Source organism: Benincasa hispida, unplaced genomic scaffold (genome assembly GCF_009727055.1).
Source record: "Benincasa hispida cultivar B227 unplaced genomic scaffold, ASM972705v1 Contig373, whole genome shotgun sequence".
NCBI classification, from domain to species: Eukaryota; Viridiplantae; Streptophyta; class Magnoliopsida; order Cucurbitales; family Cucurbitaceae; genus Benincasa; species Benincasa hispida.
In genome coordinates, this window is record NW_024064820.1 from 283688 (window position 1) to 306005 (window position 22318).

General features: G+C 37.5%; 2 protein-coding genes across 2 annotated transcripts; both read left to right on the top strand.

Annotated features, from left to right (window-relative positions):
• Positions 1-4820: 4820 nt before the first annotated feature.
• On the top strand, positions 4821-5246 carry LOC120069377 (protein PXR1-like). The gene has a single exon (XM_039021122.1). It carries the CDS (start codon positions 4821-4823, stop codon positions 5244-5246), a length of 426 nt encoding a protein of 141 aa, XP_038877050.1.
• A 3291-nt stretch (positions 5247-8537) lies between these two features.
• Positions 8538-14432, top strand: LOC120069372 (calcium-dependent protein kinase 24). Its single transcript, XM_039021117.1, has 8 exons — positions 8538-9053; positions 9386-9509; positions 9605-9748; positions 10288-10440; positions 12327-12442; positions 12546-12713; positions 13364-13582; positions 13973-14432. Exons 1-8 carry the CDS (start codon positions 8538-8540, stop codon positions 14117-14119), a joined length of 1587 nt encoding a protein of 528 aa, XP_038877045.1. The 3' UTR covers positions 14120-14432.
• Positions 14433-22318: the final 7886 nt, after the last annotated feature.

Sequence of the window (22318 nt, forward strand, 5' to 3'; positions counted from 1 at the left end):
CATCAATGATTTTGTTACCCAGTGCATCTGGGTTATCCTTTATTTGGTATAGTTCATTGATGTCCTTTGCGCTGAAAGACACCATTTGCCCTTTTATGGTCACCACATCCCTGGTGCCATGCAGCCGTCCATGGTAAAAGCCCATATCCATCAATAAGTCGTCATTTTCTTTCTTTCTGGATGGACGTGCCTTTGCCAATGTAGGCTTGCTGCTTTTTGTGATCGCTTTGCCCTTTCCTTTGGCTAACACAAGGCAGGATTGTTGCCTTTATTTTCTTTCCCATTTCTTGCATTGTTCCTCCTTCTCTTGCTCCGCAAGTTTCTTGCCCTTCTTCTTCTGTAAGCGCCTTCTATTAGCTTCACGCTTCTTCTCCTTCTCTTCTTCCAATCTCATTTTCTCTTCTTCTTTCTTCTTTTTCTCTTCCTCTACTTCTTATCTTTCTTCTCTCTCAAACTCCTCCACAAACTTCTCAGAGGCCAACAAAAGGCGTTGTTCCTCTTCAATCCGCCTTATTTCTTCAAGCCTTGAGATTTCGTTATTGCGGCGAACTTCCTCATCATGCAATTTTCTTCTTCTATCACCTTCTGCGGTGATGAATTTCGCCTGCTCCATTTTATCTTGCTTCTCCTCCTCTTCTTTTCTTCTTCTTTCTTTTTCTTCTAATGCGATTATTAATTTTTTAGGGTCAACAAAAGACCCTTGCAGCACATTCTCCCTGCGATGCCGCATCAGGGGTGTATCTTCTTCTTTTTCGCCTTCTTCCGCCGCAACCATTTGTGTTGTTTCAGGTTACGCCGGTTCCATCAATTACATTGTTTTCCCCCTATCCTCCCTCACGGAGGTTGATTCTCCATCCTTTTTAGGGCTTGCAGCCCTCTACTTCTTTTCTTCTTCCTTTTTTAGGCGTCTTTCTTCACGCCGACGCATTCTTCTTTCTTCCTTCTCCTTATTCTTCCTTTTCTTCTTCTCTTCCTCATCTTTATCATCATTCTTCTTTTCTTTATTCTTTTTCTCCTTGCGATGATGAGATGACTCAGCTTCTCCAACCTTTCTCCCTTTGCTTTTCTTCTTCTCCTTTTCCTCTTCAACTACTTCCGGTTGCGTCTCCGCTGCAACCTCCTCCATCACAACTTCAGCCACCACCACAATCTCTTCCATCACAACTCTGGAGGGTCTGTCATAGGTTTCTACGTGGGCAGTTACCTCAGGAGTCTCTAAGGTCAGAATGTCTCTTCCTGCCTCATCTTCAACCACCATTGCCTCCGCCACCAACATTTCTTCAGCCACCGCCACCTCTTCAGCCACCACCACCGCCACCTCCTCCATGGACAGTGGTTGGTTTACAACCCCTCCCTTGGGTAATCCTCCTCCTTACTCCAAATGACTCAGAATGTTGCCAAACACTTTCTTGTCATCACGCCTCTTCTTCTCGTTCTCAGTTGAGACGGCAGGAGTTGGAACTGGGGTTTTTTTAGTGCTCTGCCCCCTCTTGAACTGAAGAGGCTAGACGAACAGTGGGTTCCTCTGGGTTCTACCGGCGATTCTCGGGACGGTATGGGGTTGCCCAGCAAGCCGGCAACTGGCAGCAAGGAATGCTGCCTCTCGCATGGCGATTTGGTCAGATGAAGGGGTTGAGGGTGAAGTAGAAGACTGGGAAGCTTGGTCAACCATGGGAGCTTGGTTGAAAGAGCTAGAAAATCGTTAGGGTTTTGGGAAGAAGAAGGTTTCGTATGCTGGCGCTAGGGTTTTTCAAAGTGCAAATGAGGTAAAAAACTCAGAGACGGGGAAGGGTTCATATTTATAGGTTGGGGCACAGTGGGCTCAATGCGATTTTTGCGGCGACAAGCCTCAAAAAGCTCAAAAGGCCCGTCGTTCGAACTTCCCTCATTTATGAAATTTCAAAAAATGGTCATTTCGTCTGCAGAATGCTCATTGCTTTGGGATACTAAACGATTGGACTTCTCAAGTGCAAAAAGAATTTTTCTTTAATATTTTATTCGAATGGACGCAATGTAAAGATTAACGCAATGTGCTCATCAACACAAATGCATCTTCGCAGAGGACAGGCAACAACGTATACACCCCCACAACACACTCCTTAAATAACACATTTCTAGAGGATACCTCAACATAGTGCATTTAGCTAAGGACGGGCAAAGGACATATACACGCGCAACACAGCCCTCAGCTCAACACAGTCGAGTTGGGTGAATGCAAAGTGTATATCATTGGTTCAAGGTGCATCCATTGTCGCCTTGCATACTTGTTGTTAATTATATGATTTTATTATTTATAATTTTTTTTTCATCAACGCAAGTTGCTTTGACTTGCGGTAATAAATTTCTCTTTATTTCCCATTCATTCACCATTTAAAGAATAACGCATTAATTATAGAAAAGTTCAAATAATTAAAGATGGTATAAAAATAAATACAAAGGAAGTAAATGAAGAATTAATTCATAAACTCATGGAACGAATTAAATGCAAAAGTAAAGAAAAAATTCAAGAATTCAAATAAGACAGAATTTAAAGAAAGCATTAAACATAGTTGTGAGATATGAACCGGAAGATGCGTTTCTTCAAATGAGCGCAATCCACATCCCTGCAGGCGGTCCGGCTTGCCTGCCCAATGTCCTAGGGACATTGCTCTTTTCCATTAGATCCTTGGGCTTCTAAGTTGCTGAGCAATGTTCCTGGTGCTCTAATTCTCAGCTCAGATGCCAGCTGACCCACTTGGATCTCCAAGTTTCGAATTGAAGACGTCTGCACTTGCATCACTGCGTCATTTTTATCCATATATTGTTTCAGCAGGGTCTTCAATGAGCTTCCAGATGTGTTTGATGATGAGGGTTGCTGGTTATGCAATTGCCTTGGTTGCCCCTAATTTGAGTTGTTATGAAAAGGAGGATTTCCTCGTCTGCCACTCTGATGGTTGATTGGTCCCCCTTGGTTTGGATTGCCACCCCAACCGAAGTTAGGATGGCTCCTTCAGCCAGGATTGTAGGTGTTGCTGAAGGGGTTATTCTGGATGGCGCATACTTGCTGGAGATTTGATGGGCACATTTCTGCTACATGAGCCCCTCCACAATTAATGTAATTTATTGCGGCCACTTGAGCCGGTGCAGCGGGTTACGCTGATTGTTGGGAGATGGCTCCTTGATTTATTGCCATCGATTGAAGGATCGAGGTCACCACGACCATCTGAGCAACCAACGTGGTCATTGTCTCCGCAGGGACAATGGCAGTTTCATTCTTTCTTCTTTCGGCGCCTCGGCCTCCATAGCCATCATCAATCCAGTCATCCATGTTCCGCGATATGCGGTCAAGGATGACTTTATCCTCAGCATACGTTTTGTCCATAAAACCTCCTGCCACGGAGGCATCAGCAACAACCTGCGTGGATCTGTTCAGGACATTATAAAAGGTCTCCATCAAAATGAAATCGGGTATCCCGATATGCGGGCAGTTTTTCACCAATCTTCTAAATCGCACCCAGGCAGTGCTCAGGGTCTCATTCTCCATTTGCTCAAAGTTGAGCACGTCCTTTCGTGTCCTTGTGTTGACGGCTAGCGGGAAGAACTTCTTCACGAATCGCTCCACCAATTGATCCCATTATGTGATCTCGTTTGGCTCTAGTGAGTGAGCCCACGTCTTGGTTTCATACCTCAAGGTATAAGGGAACAAATACAGTCTTATACTCTTCGGGGTTATGCCAGGTAATGAGAAGTTGCCGCACATTTCGACAGAGCTAGTCAAGTGGGCATGTTGGTCTTCACCTTGCAGACCCCCAAATTGCTTTGAATTTTGGATCATTTGTAGCATGACCGACTTTATTTCGAACCTTGCGTTCTCCTCAACAATAGGCCTCAAAATCCCAGGCGAAAAATCATACAGGTTAGGTGCCGCATAATTCCTCATGGGGATGTTGCGGTCAACAGCCAGGAAAACAGGATCCTACGTTGGCCTAATAGCCTCTTGATTTACTACGGGAACCACATTGTCGTTATTATCTGCCATACTCGCAGCTTTCTTTCGCCTTATCTGAATCTGACATATAGAGCTTCGCAGCGGGGATCTGGCAGAATAGCACTGAGAGTACCTCTCGACCTTGTCTCTTGTCTTCCTGGAATTCTTCCGATCAGTACTCAGCTCAGCCTCTCTCTCAATAATTTAGCAGCAATTAGCCCTCATATCAATTATACCCGTATCCAGTATATGTTCTCTGAATTCTATAGGGGTATTTATAGGTAAAAATCTTTGACTCTTGGCTTGGTTTCCTGCAAAACAGAGTAAATATATCCTCTTCTACCATCTTGACCATGTTAATGGGTGTAATTGCATTAATTCATAATTATTGTATTTCTGAGCTAATTTTCATACAATCAACACATATTTTCTCTCTTTTGGCCGCAATATCTAAATAAAGTAGTATAAATAACTTGTATTTCTATAAATTATCACTCGGCATACCAAGACATTCAAACTTTCTTCCTAAATCCTAAGAGCTTTCCCAACTCTTTCACTCATTACAGCCATGGCCGATCAATCTTCCCATTCATTCTCTTTACCTTCATCACTTTCACCAGCCCAAATCACTACAAGAGAGGCGACATTCCTCGCAGCAAGCCACCACCTCATCGCCCAGCCAAAACTCATCCCACGAATCGCTGGAAAACCTAGGCGAAAGCCTTTAGCAGCCAGACCACTCTAAATTAGAGAGGGGCAGAGCACGGAGAGTGCCCCACTCCCAACACTATAATCTAAAAGCGAAAAGAAGAGAAGAGACGATAGATAAGTGTTCGGGAGCATTCTAAGTAATATGGAGAAGGAGGGAGGGCTACCTGAAGCGGGAGTCGTTAATCAACCCTTGCCTTCAGAAGAAGAGATGGAAGAAGCTTTGCGGAGAAGCGCTCTGACCATTTCGGATCCTAAGGAAACTGTTCAAACAAAATCCTATGAAGGACCCATCAGGGTTGCTTTGGAGGAGGTGGAAGCGAAGAAGCTGCCTAAAACAGCTGAGGAGAAGAAGAAGAACAAAAACAACAAGGAGAAGAGGGCAGAAAGAGATGAAGAAGCCCAACCAAGGAAGAAAAAGAAAGAAAGAAAATCGAGTGAGAAGAGGGAACGCAAGCGAGAAGGGAAGCGCCTGAAGAAGAAGGAAGAAAAGAGAAAGAGGACTGAGAGCCCAGAAGTCAACGGAGAATTAACCACCGCAAAGGTGGATGAGGGGGTGTCAATGCAATGAAGAGAATCAGCGCAACTTGAAGAGGAATCAACGCAAATAAGAACGGTTGCAATTGATGATGGAGAGGATCCAAACATCACCCCTCTTATGCAACGTCGCAAGGAGAATGCACCGCAAGGGTCAACAAGTGACCCACCAATTTTGCAAAGTGCAGTAGAAGAGAAGGAAATGAGAAGAAGAGAGGAAGAATAAAAATAAGAGAAGATGTTGCGAGCACAAAAAATCATCGCAGAAGGAGATATAAGAAGAAAATTACATGATGAAGAAGTGCGCCGCAATAACGCAATCTTGGTAAAAGAAGAGAGAATAAGGCTTAAGGAAGAACAACGCATATTGCTGGCCTCAGAGCAATTTGAAAGGGAAATGAGAGAAGAAGAAGAAGAGGAAGAAAAGAAGAAGAAGGAAAAGAGGCACAGAGCAAATGTTCAGTGCATTCGAGAAAAGAAAAGTAAAGAAATTACGGAGTGGAGAAGGAAGAACAGCACAAGGAACGGGAAAAGAGACAGAAATAAAGATCCCGCCTTGCATTGGCAAAAGAAAAGGGCAAAGCAAAAGCGGAAAGCAGTGAGCCTGTGTTGGCCAAGGGACGCCCATCAAAGAAGAAAGAGAATGGCGACATGATGATGGAAATGGGGTTCTTTCTGGCGCCAACGTCACTACCAAACTTAATTACAAGTGTTGTGTTAGAGCATGGATGGGAAAAATTCTGCCAATGCCCATTGGCGCAATGCGACGTAGCTGCGTTAATCTTTTTCTCTTGTGCCATGAACGCATACGGTGACTTGATTTCCTGCAAAACAGACTTGAAATATTCTTTTCTACCGTCGCAATGGTGTCAGTGGGTGTATTGACGACAATTTATAATTCTTGCATTTTTTAGCTAATTTCTATACAATTGACGCAGTTTTTCTCTCTTTTGGCCGCAATATCTAAATAAAGCAGCATAAATACTTGTATTTCTACAAGTTATCAATTATCTCCCACTTGCTTATCGTCTACACGAATCGTTGTCCTCCATCCTCTACCAAACTCACCAAAGCCTACCCTTTGGGTTTTCACTCCGAGAATACTCGAGGTTCATTAGTGGTGGTGTTGTCCTCGCTGCAGTGTTCGTGTTCGTATTGATTTTGCTGTTGCAGTCGACGTTCCCGCTGAGGGTTGGTAAAGTTGTTGGAGGGATCTGCTACTTGGGGTTCAGAAGTTCGAAGAGAGTCTTCCCTGTTATTTATTGTGTTCTGAGCATGCCGATAATTAGATTTATGTGCATAACTGTTAGTGTTGAATGTATATCTTTTGTGTTTTGGTCACTGTGAAATCAGAACGATCTGAACACGCTCATGGAACTCTCGATATGAGATCCTTCAGTCCGTTCGTGTGGCAGAGGAATAGTTATTAATTCGGTTTAAAGAGTTTAACCAATTAATTGCAAATTGTTGGAGCTCATGATCTGTAGGTCCAAAGGTCCCTTTACTAGCTCGTAAATTGGATTAGTAAATTGAGTAAATTGATCAGATTTGAAATTAGGGTTTAGAATTTGAAATGTTCAAATTCAATTAGGGTTTCTATTAATTATATTTGATACAGTTGAAACGTTTAATTTTATCGTAATTAAACAAAGTTAAAGAGTTTAAAATATTTAAATATTAGATGAGGTGTAATATTATATTTAATATTTGATATTAAATTTAATTATCCCTCTATCGTTTGTCTGCTGGACCTTGCTCTGAGCCTTTCTGATCCTATATGACGAGAATGAAATTCCCCCATACCTTCTACAATCGACTCTTTTCCTTTTGTCAAATCGCGTACAAGTTCGTTCTTGACTTCTTTGCCATGTTGATTTTCTTGTTGGTCAATCACCTTGAGCAACCGTGCTACATCCTATCCTATCTCATCCATATTGGCTTTCAATTAGTCATATTTGTCCTTCACATGCTGGTCTTCTGGCCAAGGCCGAAGAGCCTTTTCCTTCCGAAATCGCTAATGGTGGCATTCTTGGTCCGACTCATCTTCGCCGAAATTTATGTTCATGCATCTTTGACTCATTTAAAAAGATTTTCTAGGATTGTTTTTTAGTATTCTTCCCTACAAATGGTGTCAACTGTTGATGCCAAATTTTTACCAAGTGAGCATATTTGATCTCCATGGGGCAACAATGGTAAATTTATTACTTTAGAGAAAAGAGCTCGCCTGCAAACAAAGCGAAACTTAAATACTGGTGTGGTAGCGTAAGCCACAACCACTTCGATGTTTAAGTCAGAAGGTTCGAAGAAGAAGAGAGAATTTGATACTGATTTTAGAACTTGTTGTTTACCTTTTTCTCTGTCTTATTTATAAGTTTTGACCCTTCTCCTATTTCTTATTTGATTAGGGTTTCGATTGGGCTTCTTGTTTAAGGAATTCCCTTTAGGTCGAGGTCAACCCGTCCAACATTCTTACCTACCACTTTTAGGGTTTCATCCCTTTTTTACCAAACTTATGTTGGGGCCAGACAACCTTGGGTTGCTGCCGAGGTTGACCAAGCCCATCTCTCTTTTGGTCTTATTCTTCTCCTCTTCAAATGTTGTATGTTGACCATTCTATCCCTGATTCCAGAATCCACCCACAAACATTAGTCATTATGCCTTTCAATTTTTACGCGTCCGTCGTCACATCAATTTTCATTCTATTTTCATGAATTCCAAAGTTTGGAGAAGCATAGTTAAAATTTTTTCCAAAAGTTGGTATGATTTAATTGAAAAAAGGAAAAAAAAAGTTACATTTCTTATCGATATTGTATTAAATTTCTACAAATATGTTCACATTTTTTAAATGAATTTCAACATTGACATAAGAGATGGATCAATACAATAAAAGGTCAATATCAAACATTCAAATAATTTTGTTGAAGTTTTTATTTTCATGAACGTCGACATTTTCGTATAAAAAAACAAAGGAGGGAATTACTTATAAAAGAAGAGAGGTATGTATGCGTCTGTTGGAAAGTTGGAATCGAGAGAGACTGAAGAGAAGAAAGACTCTCTCCATTAACGGTATTTTCGACGACTCCTAAGAAAATGGCGGGACCTCATCCACAAATCGCCATTAACGGATTCTTCTCCAACTGCTTTCTCCATAGCTTCCCCTTCGTTCCTCCTCCTCTCTCTCTCTCTCTCCCTGTAATTTTCGCTTCAACAATATTTCTCTGTATAACCCCATCCCCATCTCCATTTCCATCCCCTTCCCCCTCTCCTCCCATGGGACGGACTTGCATGACCTAATCCACCGCCCTTTTCATCTCCTTCGCCTCCCATGGGAAGCTGCGTTTCCGTGCAAGCCAGATCAGCCGGATCCTTCTCCAAGAGGACCAGAGACGTCAGGCCCCTTCCCGATCATGCCCTAATCGAATCTGTCCGCAAGTCCTCTGTTCGTCATGCCGCTTCCATTCTCTCCAATGAATCTACCGGCGACAACATTTTCGAGAAATATCGCTTTGGGAAGGAGCTTGGCCGGGGGGAGTTTGGGATCACGCATCAGTGCTTTGAGATCGAAACTGGCGAGACCTTTGCGTGTAAGACTATTTCGAAGAGCAAGTTGAGATCTGAGATCAATGTCGAGGATGTTCGTAGAGAGGTTGCTATTATGAGAAATTTGCCAAAGCATCCTAATATTGTTACCTTCAAGGAGGCTTTTGAGGATAATGAAGCGGTTTATTTTGTTATGGAGCTTTGTGAGGGCGGTGAACTCTTTGATAGGATTGTCTCTAAAGGCCATTACACTGAACGTGCGGCGGCTGACGTTACCAAGACCATTATTGAGATTTGCAAGGTATATGACTTGAATTACACTGGAATTTTGTTTTGTATGGTTTATAATTGCTTGCTGATTTCTTCAAAATGGTATTATTTGCATTCGTTTGAGGCCATTTCTGTCTCATGTTTGTTATGGAAATATTGGTTAAATTTGGTAATTCTAGCATCTGAATTTGGTAGAAGTACTACGACCTATTGGCCTAATTGGGTTTGTTGGAATGAACATTGGGGAAGTTGTCCTTGAAAATGGCGTTTCTTCATGCGATCAATTTTCTTGAGAAATTTTAGACCTTGTGCGTGAAAGATTGATGGTGTCATTACTTTAAGCGTTTTCTTGTTCTGTCTCAGGTATGCCATGAAAATGGAGTAATCCATAGGGATTTGAAACCTGAGAACTTCTTGTTCGCAGATGAAAGTGAAAACTCTCAACTGAAGGCAATTGATTTTGGTCTTTCCATATTTTTCGAACCTGGTATACTTACAGTTTTCTTTAGTACTCGGTCATATTTCTGACTGCATGAATCAAATTTCTCCTCTCATCTCAACTTCCTCGATCTCTTCTGGTAGATCAGAGATTCAGTGAAATTGTTGGAAGTCCATATTACATGGCACCAGAGGTCTTAAGACGCAGCTATGGACCTGAAATTGATGTTTGGAGCGCTGGGGTTATTCTCTACATCTTACTTTGCGGAGTTCCTCCTTTCTGGGCAGGTGAGTCTCTTCGTGAGTGGCATCTTGTAGGTTGTTTATTTCTTAAGAGATTGTCTTAAGTCTTACTTTTAGTCTCAACTTCATACTCGTTTATTTTGGTTCCTAAATATTCTATTTGAAAATCTTGAAAACCTCAACTTTCAAATGTTTTATTTTAATCCCTAAGCTTTTCAAGAAAAGAAAAATATTTTAATCCTTACTGTTAACTTTTTTATGAATTATTTAACAAGAATATAAATTCATTTGAAAATCTGGTGTCGGACGGACTGCATCTGTTTTAAAACATTTCAGAATTTTATTGATTAAAATATGTGCTTATGTCAAGTTACATAGAATTTTATTCATTAAAATATGTGCTTATATCAACTTGCTATTAAATAATTTATTGAAAAGGCAATGACAATGATTAAAATGGTCTTTCATGTAAATTTTAGGATTACAACAAATGTTAGAAATTTGATTTAAACATAAGAAAATCAAGTGGCTTAGCAATTTTTTCAGGCATGTTAATGTTGTATTGGGATTTATAACTAGTGCAGAATCTGAGGAAGGCATTGCACATGCTATTGTTCGGGGTGATATAGATTTTGAGAGGGACCCTTGGCCAAAGGTTTCTAAGGAAGCAAAAGAACTTGTGATTGGGATGCTTGATCCAAATCCTTATAGTCGGATGACTGTTGAAGAAGTACTTGGTATGGACTCTTATTCCCAATCTATTTCAATTATATCCTTCTTTGCATTTTTTTTCCTCCAAATCTTGAGCAGAGTATCAGTAGGTCTTAAATAAAGCTCAATAGAAAGGATCGGAAATGCAGATTACAGGCCGTGAGCCATTGAAGGGTGGTTGGATTTTGTAACAATATATAAGAATTGAAAAAGGAAATAGAAAAGTAATTTGGAATCAAAATAATGAACAAGGTTGAACTTTTGTCTTCCAGCATTCCTGAATCCTGATTACTTTGTCCGTGAGAATTGTACATTGATAGTGGAATGCTGAGTAGTTATAGAAAAAGTAGAGAAGGGAGGAAGAGTGACATAAAATTTCTTTTAATGTGGCTCAGTTTCCTCAAACCAACATCCATATAATAAGTATTGACTGGCGCAAAAGTGGCAAACTGACTCCTTTCTTTGAATATCGCAATTTTTTATTGTCTCTCTTCTTTAGTGAGTGGATCTTCACATAAGCCCTCCTTGTATATAAACACACCAAGAACTCCCTTTCTCTGATGGATCGCAGCTTTGAAATCTTCTTTTTTCCAATGATATGAGACTAAACCACTCTAGAATTATAACTGTTCTCACAAAAATATAACTCTCCAAGGATAATCTCAATAAATATAAATAAACGAGTGAACAATTGACCTTCTCTGGTTAAGCTTGAATCCCATGAAGCGCCACAACACCTTATGTTTTGTTTATAGGGCTAAAAACAGCGAGTTTTCTTGTAGCTCCTGATAATACATGTCTTTAATATTTTAGCTGGCAACTTGGTTTTCATAGATTTCATCAATTAGATTGGGCTTTTCCTTGCTGAAAAGTTGACAGATAAAAATTGCAAGCTTATTTTCAAATTAAAAACAAAATTAGCACATCTCTTTCAGAAAGAATGCAATTACACCACGTGGGTCACCATTGACATTGATCTCCAAGAATGTTTAGAAACAATTTGAAGATTGTCTTCAAACTCAGTTCATTAATTTTTTAGGTAATCAAAGATTTAATTGATTATAAAATCAATCGATCAAATAATAATTAAAAAACTGAGAGTTTATTTGATACCAATATACTTTTTTATTATTGATTAGCCTCCTTTTAAGGGGAAAAGTACTAGAAATAAATTAATTTTTCAAATAGATATTTTGGTCCAAGTAAATGGCCCACCCGAAGTAAAGTCTTTGAGGTTGGTTTTGGCATTTTTATGATTGGATGATACTGTTTTTTGTGGAAATTGGTTCTTCCAGCTGTGTTGGATGTTCTCTCACCAGATCTGAATATTTTTATGTTGGGTTTGGATGCTTGTTTATTTAGTTGATTTTGTGGCTTGTTTCAATTTTTTATTTTTTACTTATTATTATTATTATTATTTTATTTATTTATTTATTTATTTTGTGTCGTTTGGATTTTGGCATTTTCGGAAGTTTGATTTTGATTGTTTTAGTTGTTGATTTCTGAGTGGTTTATTGATTGGTTTCCATGTATTATTCTAACTAGATCGTGAGTAGGTGCTAATTTCCACCACTTACAAGTCTTGAGTATTTAAGATTGAAACGGACTCGCCATGTATGATGATGAAAATGACTTTTTTCCATATTATTATACAAAATTTTATAGCATCTATATGTTTATAAGTAGGCAACAAGTAAAGAAATTGGTCTGTTCGTGCTGAGATAGATTGTTTGCACAAGCTGGAGCTGAAGCATAATTTACTGTTTGTCTCATTCTCACTTAACGTTTTCACCATGTGATTCTGTTTCTTTCAGTAAACATAGAGCTCATGCAGAACTTAGAAATAAAGAGATGAGATTAAAACGTAAATCATAAATTTAGTTATCTGATCATGGTTTTTTATTACATGAAGAACATCCTTGGATACAAAACAAAAACCAGGCTCGTAATGTCTCCCTGGGAGAAAATGTCGGCATAAGGATAAAGCAATTCACTTTGATGAATAAGTTCAAGAAGAAAGTACTTAGGGTAAGTTTGTGAACGTACTCACTTACTTGAACATACATTATTCAGTTAAATTCCCTCTTCAACAACTTGTCAGTTGATGATGAATATCCTTGTCTGGGTCCAGGTTGTGGCTGACCACTTGTCAGACGAGCAAATGGATGGGATCAGACGAATGTTCCATATGATGGACACTGACAAAAATGGAGATTTGACTTTTGAAGAGTTGAAGAATGGTTTGCATATGATTGGACATGCTCTTCCCGATCCTGATGTGCGGATGTTGATGGATGCTGTAAGTTTCTGCCCAATCTAAACTTCTCTGCCATAATTTTATTGGATGGATACTCTGAGAGAAACCACTCTGTATACCTTTACCCTCTTCCTTTCCTTCACTTGCTTGCATTAAATAATGCGAGGACAAGCTTCTTATTTATACCGAAAAGATTGTTGGATTCTTGAAAAAAATCTATATATTGTTTCTAGACTTTTTCAGTCCAAGAATCTTAGATAGTTTTATTGAGTCTAACCAAATCTAAAAAAATTCTTGAGTTCCTTGGACGTCCAAAAAACATTATTCAAGTACAGGATAGGATATTTTGATTAAATTGAGATATTTGTTTATCACCTTCTTGATATTTCTAGAAAAATTGGTGTTTTGTGTATTTTAACGCTTTCAACAATGCACTATGGTTTTTACTTTCTGTAAAAATATTCATTGGGTTCGTAATAGATTAGATATCAATGCTTCCACATGCTTTGGATCCTCGTTTGTTGGGACCCTTGGTTCTACAGATTAAAATAAGAAGATTGAGCATTTATACTAACCCTTTTTTATAATTGATAAATGAAGAACTGCGGTAAACAATGCATTATATAAACCCAATATCTGAGGTCAAAATTATCATTCTACTATTCTAACGAGGCTGTTTCTCCATGAATAAGGCGGACATGGATGGAAATGGAACACTAAGCTGCGAGGAGTTTGCGACAATGTCCATTCATCTCAGAAAGATGAGCACTGATGAGCTTCTGGCTCAAGCTTTCAGTTTCTTTGACAAGGACCAAAATGGGTACATTGAATATGATGAATTGAGAGAAGCTTTAATGGATGACAGTGAGAAGGTGATCCAAGATATCCTTTCTGATGTTGACTCAGATAAGGTATCCATCTCTAGAATGCCTATTCTTCACACAATGAGTAATAATCTAGTAGGATTGCTAGCTTATTAATTTTAAAAATTTTTATAATGTCAAGGGTTACATAGTTTCTCTTTTAAAATCATTTCATAATTATTTTCAAAAGCCGTCTCAAACTTACAGCCTGGTTGGATTGATTAGAAAAAAAAAATGCTTTTCAAAAGAGTCATTTTTATTTAAACTCTCAAGGTGATAATATACCTTGAAAGTATTTCAAAAGCTATTTTAAGTGGTTGACAAACACTTCAATTTTGCCCAAAATGACTTATTTTTAAAATTAAACACTTGGAAAGTTAAAATCAAGCACATCTTTAACTCGCAATACTCATTTTATTTGACTTTGTTGGCTGGTAGGACGGTCGAATCAGTTACAACGAGTTCAAGGCAATGTTAACGACAGGGATGGATTGGAAAATGTCTTCTCGGCAGTACTCGAGGGCAATGCTTCATGCACTTAGCCTCAAATTGTTCAAAGACAAATCAGTGGCAGTGCAAAACTAGATAGTTTCTGGGTTCAACTCGGAATCATCAGTACAGAAATGAAAGAAATGGATTGAATGTGTACCCTCAATTTTCCTCTATTTTATAGTCTTTTTTCGGTTAAAGTAATTATTGTTTCAATTCCTGTTCGTTCAGCCCATTTTAAGAAGAGAGAGGGGGAGATAGAGAGAGGGAGTGGAGGAAAAAAGAAAAGAAGAGGGATAAATGCGCATAATATAAATTTAAATTTAGTGCTTGGAAATTCATTTTCTGAGATTTGTATGTAATCCATCTTCAGAGTCTTCTATAAATGCAGTTAAAACGTCTTATTTCAGAGCCTCACCTCAAGGACATTTTGTTTATTCAAAATGATCTCTTAAGAAAACTTCATTACCTTAGGTCCAAGGTCCACAAAAGCATATGGGAGTTACACTTTTCATTTATATCACATTGGAGAATTAAGGAGTGATTAGAGGATGTATATATGACCACTTCTATGGACTTGCAAAGGTGCAAAGAGTGGGAGTAAAGGGCCTTTTCTCACCTGCATTATTGTTGTAGTTTGGTTGGATGAGCTTGGGCTTGGGCAATGGCGCTCGTGAAAAAAAAAAAAGAAAAAATTCTTTTTGTTTTATCTTTTTTTTAGACCATAAAACCCTTAAACCGTTGAAACTTAATCATATTAAAATAAAAATATTTACGGTTTTAATTGTGCCATTATCTAGATCTGGAATTAATTTTCCAACCATTTTTTGTCGGTCATCTTCTCTATTACTTTACAAAAACCAAAAGTTACAGATCTGAAAAACAATGATTATTCATTCTTTCTTCTTCCTCTTGAATTTGAGCAAAGGATCTTCTCTCAATTTGATTTCAAGCCTCCATCTGACGAGTGCACGTCTAACGGTGGATATTATGTTAACCTTGGGAGCAACTGATAAGAACGATTTGCACCACGGTCATGCTGAATTTACTTTGAAGGCAATAGCTTCCACTGTTCAATGAATAGGTTCTGGATCTTTCAATGAAGCAAATCAGTACCAATGTCGACCAAAATGAGAAAAATTCTTCCTAATCTATTGGAGTTGGAGTCGCTCAATGGAGCTAATTATGGTCAGTGGTCCTAGAAGTTGTTGATCTTCTTTGAGCAAATGGAGGTGGATTACATTCTCACCATGGATAACCCTAACAAATCCAAGATGTTATTGCCATGACTGATTTGACGTCTTCCAAGGATAACAAAACTATTCATGGCCATCTATTCAACCATATAACAGATTCTTTATTTGATCTGTTCGTCGTCCAAAATTCTACAAAAGTTATGTGGAATACCTTGGAATTCATATATGGAGGCGATGATGCAGGTAGAAGAAAATATGTAGTCAGTAATGGCTATATTTCCAGATGTTAGACGACAAATCGATGATGAAGCAGGTTCACGAGTATGAAAATTTAGTGGCCAATGTACTGTCTGAAGGCGTGAAGATGTGCCAGATTCTTCAAGCAAAAATTTTCACCATCTTGGAGTGACTACGTAACCACTTGAAGCACAAAAAGAAAGATCTGACGCCGCAAGAGCTGATTAGTCACATGCACACTAAAGAAGCGAACAGCAAAAGGATAAGTTGAATTCTTTATCGATTAACTCAATTAATGCTAACCTTGTTAAATCTTTAAATGTGAAAGACAAGTTAAAAAATAAAAGGAATTCTGAATTAAACGGTATCATTCATGCCGTATTCACCTCAACAAAATGGCATAACAGAACGGAAAAATAGAAGTTTAAAACAAATGATGAATACCATGTTATTAAGTTGGATTATCCGATAACATTTGGGGGGAAGCTGTGCTTTCTGCCTGTTTTATTCTTGATAGGGTTTCTCACAAAAAACTATAAGACTCTCTACGAGATGTGGAAGTGTTACCCACCTAACTTGGATTACTTGAGAGTGTAGGGGTGCTTAACCAAGGTAGCATATCTAGAATTCAAGAAACCCACAGTAGAATCTAAAACTTTTGACTGTGTTTTCATCGGTTATGCAAATAATAGTACTGCATATAGGTTTATGTGTTTAAGTGATAATTCACTTTGTGAATATAGAGATGCTGTATTTTTAGCATGTTTTACCCATGATTAAAACCGGTGATAAATTAGTAGATAATTCACTCAATAATCAAACTATTAGTACTTTAAGTATCGATTAAATGCCTAAACTCCCTCTTTGTAGCCCTAATAACACACTTGAATTAAAGCCTAGAAGAAGTAAAAGACAAAGAGTTAGTAAGGATTTTGGACCTGATGTTCTAACTACCTTTCTAGTTGAAAATTCAGATAAAGTAGACAATCAATTTGCTTGCATGTACTTAATAAATGAGGATCCACAAACCTATCAAGATGCTTTAAGCTTAGTAGATTCTAGTTTTTGGAAAGAGACAATCAAGAGTGAGTTAGATTCCTTAATTATGAATCAAATATGGGAATTAGTGGAACTATCTAAAGGAAATAAACCCATTAGGTGCAAATGGATCTTTAAGAAGAAAATGAGACTAGATACAATAGATAAGTTTAAGGATAGACTAGTGGTTGTAGGATATACACAAAACAAGGTAGGACTATTTTGATACTTACTCACCTATGACTAAAATAGCCATTATTGGAGCTTTGATAGCCTATGTTACAGTTCGTGGCTTTCTAATACACCATATGGATGTAAAGACAACATTCCTCAATGAAGACTTGGACGAGAAAACATACATGACACAACCTAAAGGTTTTATTGATGTTTGGTCAAAAAATAAGGTCTATAAACTTACTAAATCTTTTTATTGTCTAAAACAAGCTCCTAAACAACGATATAAAAAAATTTAACAACAATTTGGTAAACAATGGTTTTAAAGTAAACTGTTTTGACACATGTGTTTACTCAAAGTCGTTTGGAGCTGATTGTGTGATTATATGTTTGTATGTTGATGATATGTTGATCTTTGGTAAAAACATAGATATAATTAATGATACCAAGTTATTTCTATCCTCACAATTTGAAATGAAAGACTTAGATGAGGCAAACGTGATACTTGATGTTAAGATTTAAAAAAATAAATAAATAAATAAATAATGGTTTCTCTCTATGTCAATCACACTATATTGAAAAATTACCAAAGAGATTCAACAGCTTTGATGTTACACCTGTAAGAACACCTTATGATCCTAGAATAAGTCTTAACAAGAATAAGGGTGAAAGCATCACTCAATCTGAATATGCATATAATCGGCAGTATTATGTTTTCAATGAGCTATAGAAGACCCGATGTTGCATATGCTATAAGCAGATTGAGTAGACATACTCATAACCCTAATAAAGTGTTGGGAATGTCCTAGAACTCGCAGTTCGTGTTAAACATTCTATTTATCAATAAAAATGACTTGTTGATTTTTCATCTTATTATGAAAATCCAATAAATGAATCCTTGGCTATAGTCTGAATGTTGTAACTTTATGTAGTGACATAAACAGGATCAAGTTGACAGTATATAGCCTAAATGGTCTAATAAGTATATGGATGAAATTGGGTATCTCATCCTGGTAACATTATTGGATGCGGCCCATTCTGTAGTTGTTACAAGAAGTTGTAAGGTGCTACAAACGATGTGATCCACAAATCGTTCATGTTGAGACATAAGAGTGGAGGCATCCTATGTAATGAGTTTGCATATAGACTGCACCACGAAAATAGTCACTTTTCTTTATGATGACCGTTTACTGCTAAAACTGACTATTTCATTTATTATATAACCTAGGTACTCTCGATCTTAATCCTAAGCTAGCTATGAGCTCCTGTTTGTTCGGGATTATCCTTTGATCTACAAACGGTGAGAGTAGTTCAACAACACTGCTCAATAAGCTTACCATTTTGGGGATAAGACTGGATGAATAGTTGGGGACATAGCCTTGCAAGATGGAATTCACTCCTACCCTATTTAGGGTTAGCAGATAGGTTGTTCTCTTAAGTACTGACTCCAGGTCTTGAATAATCGAAACCCTGCCTTCTCATGATAGAGAAAGGATTTGATTCATAGAGATTATGAATCAGAATTGTTCATTAGAGGATCAGTAGGAACTTAAGGAACAAGATGTAGTCACATGGGTAAAACGGTATTTTTGACCTAGCTGTGATTACGAACAACCTGTGAAGGATCGACTTACTGATTATGGTTATTAAGTGGACATAATATACCTACAATGAGGGGAGTTCAACTATGGGCTATAGTGGAGTGTCCCATTAGTTAACGAATGGGGGTTAGATCGGACTAATAAGTTTAGTCGATTAATCTCGAATCGTTGGAGCCCATGATTTGTAGGTCTGCGAGGTCTCCTTACTAGCTCGTAAATGGATAAGCTTTAGAGTAGCTTGAGAAATTAATTTGAAACATTCAAATTAAACGGAACAAGAGAATAAATATTTAAATATGATTTAAATATATAAAGATGATTATTGTGAACAAAATTAATTTAATATTTGATATTAAATTAATTAATTATTTAAATTAATTTATGAAATTAATTTAAGAAAATCAAATTTTGAATTAAAATGATTTAAAATCATTTTTTGTTTTAAGAAGAAAATGAAAATTCGTTTGCATGGTTCACAAAATGGAAAAAGAGTTTTCTCCATTATCATCATCTTTATGCTCACACAAAATGCATTATCTTCTCTACTTTGATTTTCCAAGCATGAGCTGAAGCCATGCACTCCATCTCTTTACATGTTCATCTATTATACATAAAGAAGAGTGGAGTTTTTGGAAGAAAAAAAAGATAATACAGAATTTCGAGAGAAATTTTTCTGAAGAAGAAGTTGACTTCTTCAGTCGGGTTGCTGTGAGTTTTTTCTAGTTTCTTCACATCTTCAAGTTGTTCTTGAGTCCCACAACTCTACCTAAAGCTCCAAGAGCATAGTAGGGAAGACTTTGAGGTGGTTCACGTTGATAACAAGTGAAGACAGCAGCTGAACAGACGTTTTCTTGGAGAGCATCAAAGGTATGTTCTGAAAAACTTTTTGAGAAGAGCATGCTTTAGTTTTTGCTAAAATTAGTGAATTAGAAAGCTTATGGATCCTTGATACTTCCGTTGCATATTGTTTTACTCTTTCATAAAGATCATTAGACAGCACTTCGTCATTTGCTAAGGTACCTCAGAGGTACAATGGATTTTTGTCTACATTTCAACAATTTTCCTGCAGTGTTAGAAAGATTTAGTGATGCAAACTGGGTGACCAATAAAGATGAAATAATTTCCACTAGTGGATAGTATTTATACTATGTAAGGGTGTTATTTCATGGAAATCAGCTAAACAAACATGTATAGCACGATCCACCTTAGAGTCGAAGCTAGAAAAGAAGCAGAGTGGCTAAAACGTCTATTAGGAGACATGTCACTGTAGGGGGCCTTTGTACCAATATCTCTACATTGTGACTCATAAGTTGCCATAGGTATTGCTGAGAACAGTGTATATAATGGAAAAAGAAGGCATATTCGCCTGAGATATAGAGTTGTGAAACAATTGTTGAAGGAAAGAATGATCTCTTTGGAGTATGTACGGTCTGAGAAGAATTTAACATATCCTCTCACTGAAGGCCTGACAAAGAGAGTAATCCTAGAATCTTCAACTAGTATGGGACTCAAACCTTTAGTGTGATCTATAGCCCTTTATTTTGAGTGGTCTATTGCGATAGACTTGATGGATAATTTGTGAGTGATCCATAGCCCTTTATGTTGGGTGGTCTATTGCACTAGACTTGATGGATAATCTGTAAAGTCTTCATAGCTCAGTTTTGAGTGGTCTATTGCAATAGACTTGATGAAACATCTAACGTGAAAATAAAAGTGCAGGCTGCCTTCTATGAAAGAGTTTGAGGGTCTCTTTCTGGAGCTTTCACGACGACTCAAAGTTTTATGTGAATATCCCAAATAGAATATGATGCATTATTTTATCATGGAATCAAGAGAGAAATCAAAAGGATTGAAACGTGTTGTGGGGATTTCAACCATAATTCCAAAAAGTTTAAGAGGTAATTCACTTTGATGAATGTAGTTGTTGCCCTACTTCACTATGCATTAATTCTAATCACAAGATATTGATGCTTAAGTTTACCATCATTCCATTGCTCATAATCACTTCCATCTTTCTTTAATTTTCTAATACTTGTAGGTCATTCTTGAGGATTATTGGAAATGACCGACATATACCTTAGACCCAAGGCCTACAAAAGGACATGGGAGTTGCACTTTTCACTTGTACCATATTAGAGAATTAAAGAGTGATTAGAGGGTGTATATGTGTGTGTGTGTGTATATATATTATATATGACCACTTCTAGGGACTTGCAAAAGTGGAAAGAGTGGGAGCAAAGGGTCTTTTCCCATACGTGCATCGCCACTGTCCGTCTTGTTGGATGGTCGGGCTCAGGCTTGGGCAACCATGCTCGCTTGAAAAAAATGAATGTTTTTATTTCTTTTTGTTTTTATCTTTTTTTAGACCATAAAAACCTTAAATGATTGAAAATAAATTGTATTAAAATAAAAATGTTTAGGATTTTAATTGTGCCATTATTCAGATTTAGGATTAATTTTCCAAATGTTTTTTTGTCTGTTGGTCTTCTTCTTCTCATTTGCTTTTACAAAAACTAGAAGTTACGGATCTGAAAAATAGAAATTATTCATTATTTCTTCATCCTCTTGATTCTGAGCAAACGATCTTCTCTCAATTTGATTCCAACCTTCCATCCGACGAACGCATGCCTGACGATGGGTGTTTTGTTAACCTTAGAAAACAACCGAAAAGAACGATTTTGATGCTTTGTTGTCAAATCTGTAGGATTTTGTTCTTGACAAAGATCAGGAAGAATAACCATAAGAACCTAAAGAAATAACCAAAAAAAAAAAATTGTTGCAATAGTAGAAACAACAAGCTTAGCGGAAGAGTATGAAATGTCAAGACCACTTAGGCCATCAATAATTGAACCTCTAGAGCATGAACTGAATCCATTACTGTCGCGTTTAAAATATGTGTATCTAGGTCAAGATAATGTGATGTCCTAAACTCGTAGTTCGTAAATATTTTTAACATATTCTATTTATCAATAAAAATATTGTTGAATATTTTATACAATAAATGGTTGTCAATATTGCATTCTTTTAAGAAAATCCAATAAACAAGTCCATGACTATAATATGAATACTTTTACTTTATGTGACAACATAAAAGAGGATCAAGTTTTAGTATATAGCCAAAATGATTTATAAGTATATGGATGAGATTGGGTACCTCATCCTGGTGACACTATTGGATGCGGCCCATTTTGTATACTGATACAAATAATATGATCTAAAAATCATTCATGTGGAGACATGTGAGTGGGGGCATCCTATGCAATGAGTTTGCATAAGACCGGACCTCGAAATAGTCACTTTTCTTTATAACAACAGTTTCTTGTTAAAACTGACTAATTAAAAAACAAAATGACCTAGGGTAACTCGATCTTAATCCTGAGCTAACTATGAACTCTTGTTTATTTCAGATTATCCTTTGATCTGCATAGGTGAACGTAGTCCAACAACACTGCTCAATAAGCCTTCCATTTTGGGGATAAGACCGGATAGATAGTTGAGGACATAGCTTTGCAAGATGGAATCCATTCCTACCTGATTTAGGGTTAACAGATAGGTTGTTCTCTTAAGCGCTGATGCCTAGTCTTGAACAATGGGGAGAGGGTTATGATTTATAAGTTGGACTATAAATCAATTTTTCAATTGAGGATCAGTGGGAGCTTAAGGAGCAAGATATATTTACAGGGGTAAGATCGAGTTACCTCAGTCATCTAAGCAAAATATTCAGTCTTAAATAGTAAACAATATTATAAAGTAAGAGTGACTTATTCTTGGTCCGATCTTACGCAAACTCATTGCATAGAACGCCTCTACTCCTCATGTCAATACATGAACCAATGAGAATCACTTCATTTGTAGTAACTTTACAATAAATTGTAACAACTACAGAGTAGGCCGCATCCAATAGTGTTACCAAAATAAGGTACTCATCCTCATTCGTATACTATAGAACGTTTTGGCTATTTACTCGAACTTGATCCATCTTTATGTCTCCACATAAAGTTCAAGCATTCATATAATAGCCATGGATCTTAGTTTAATGGATTTACACT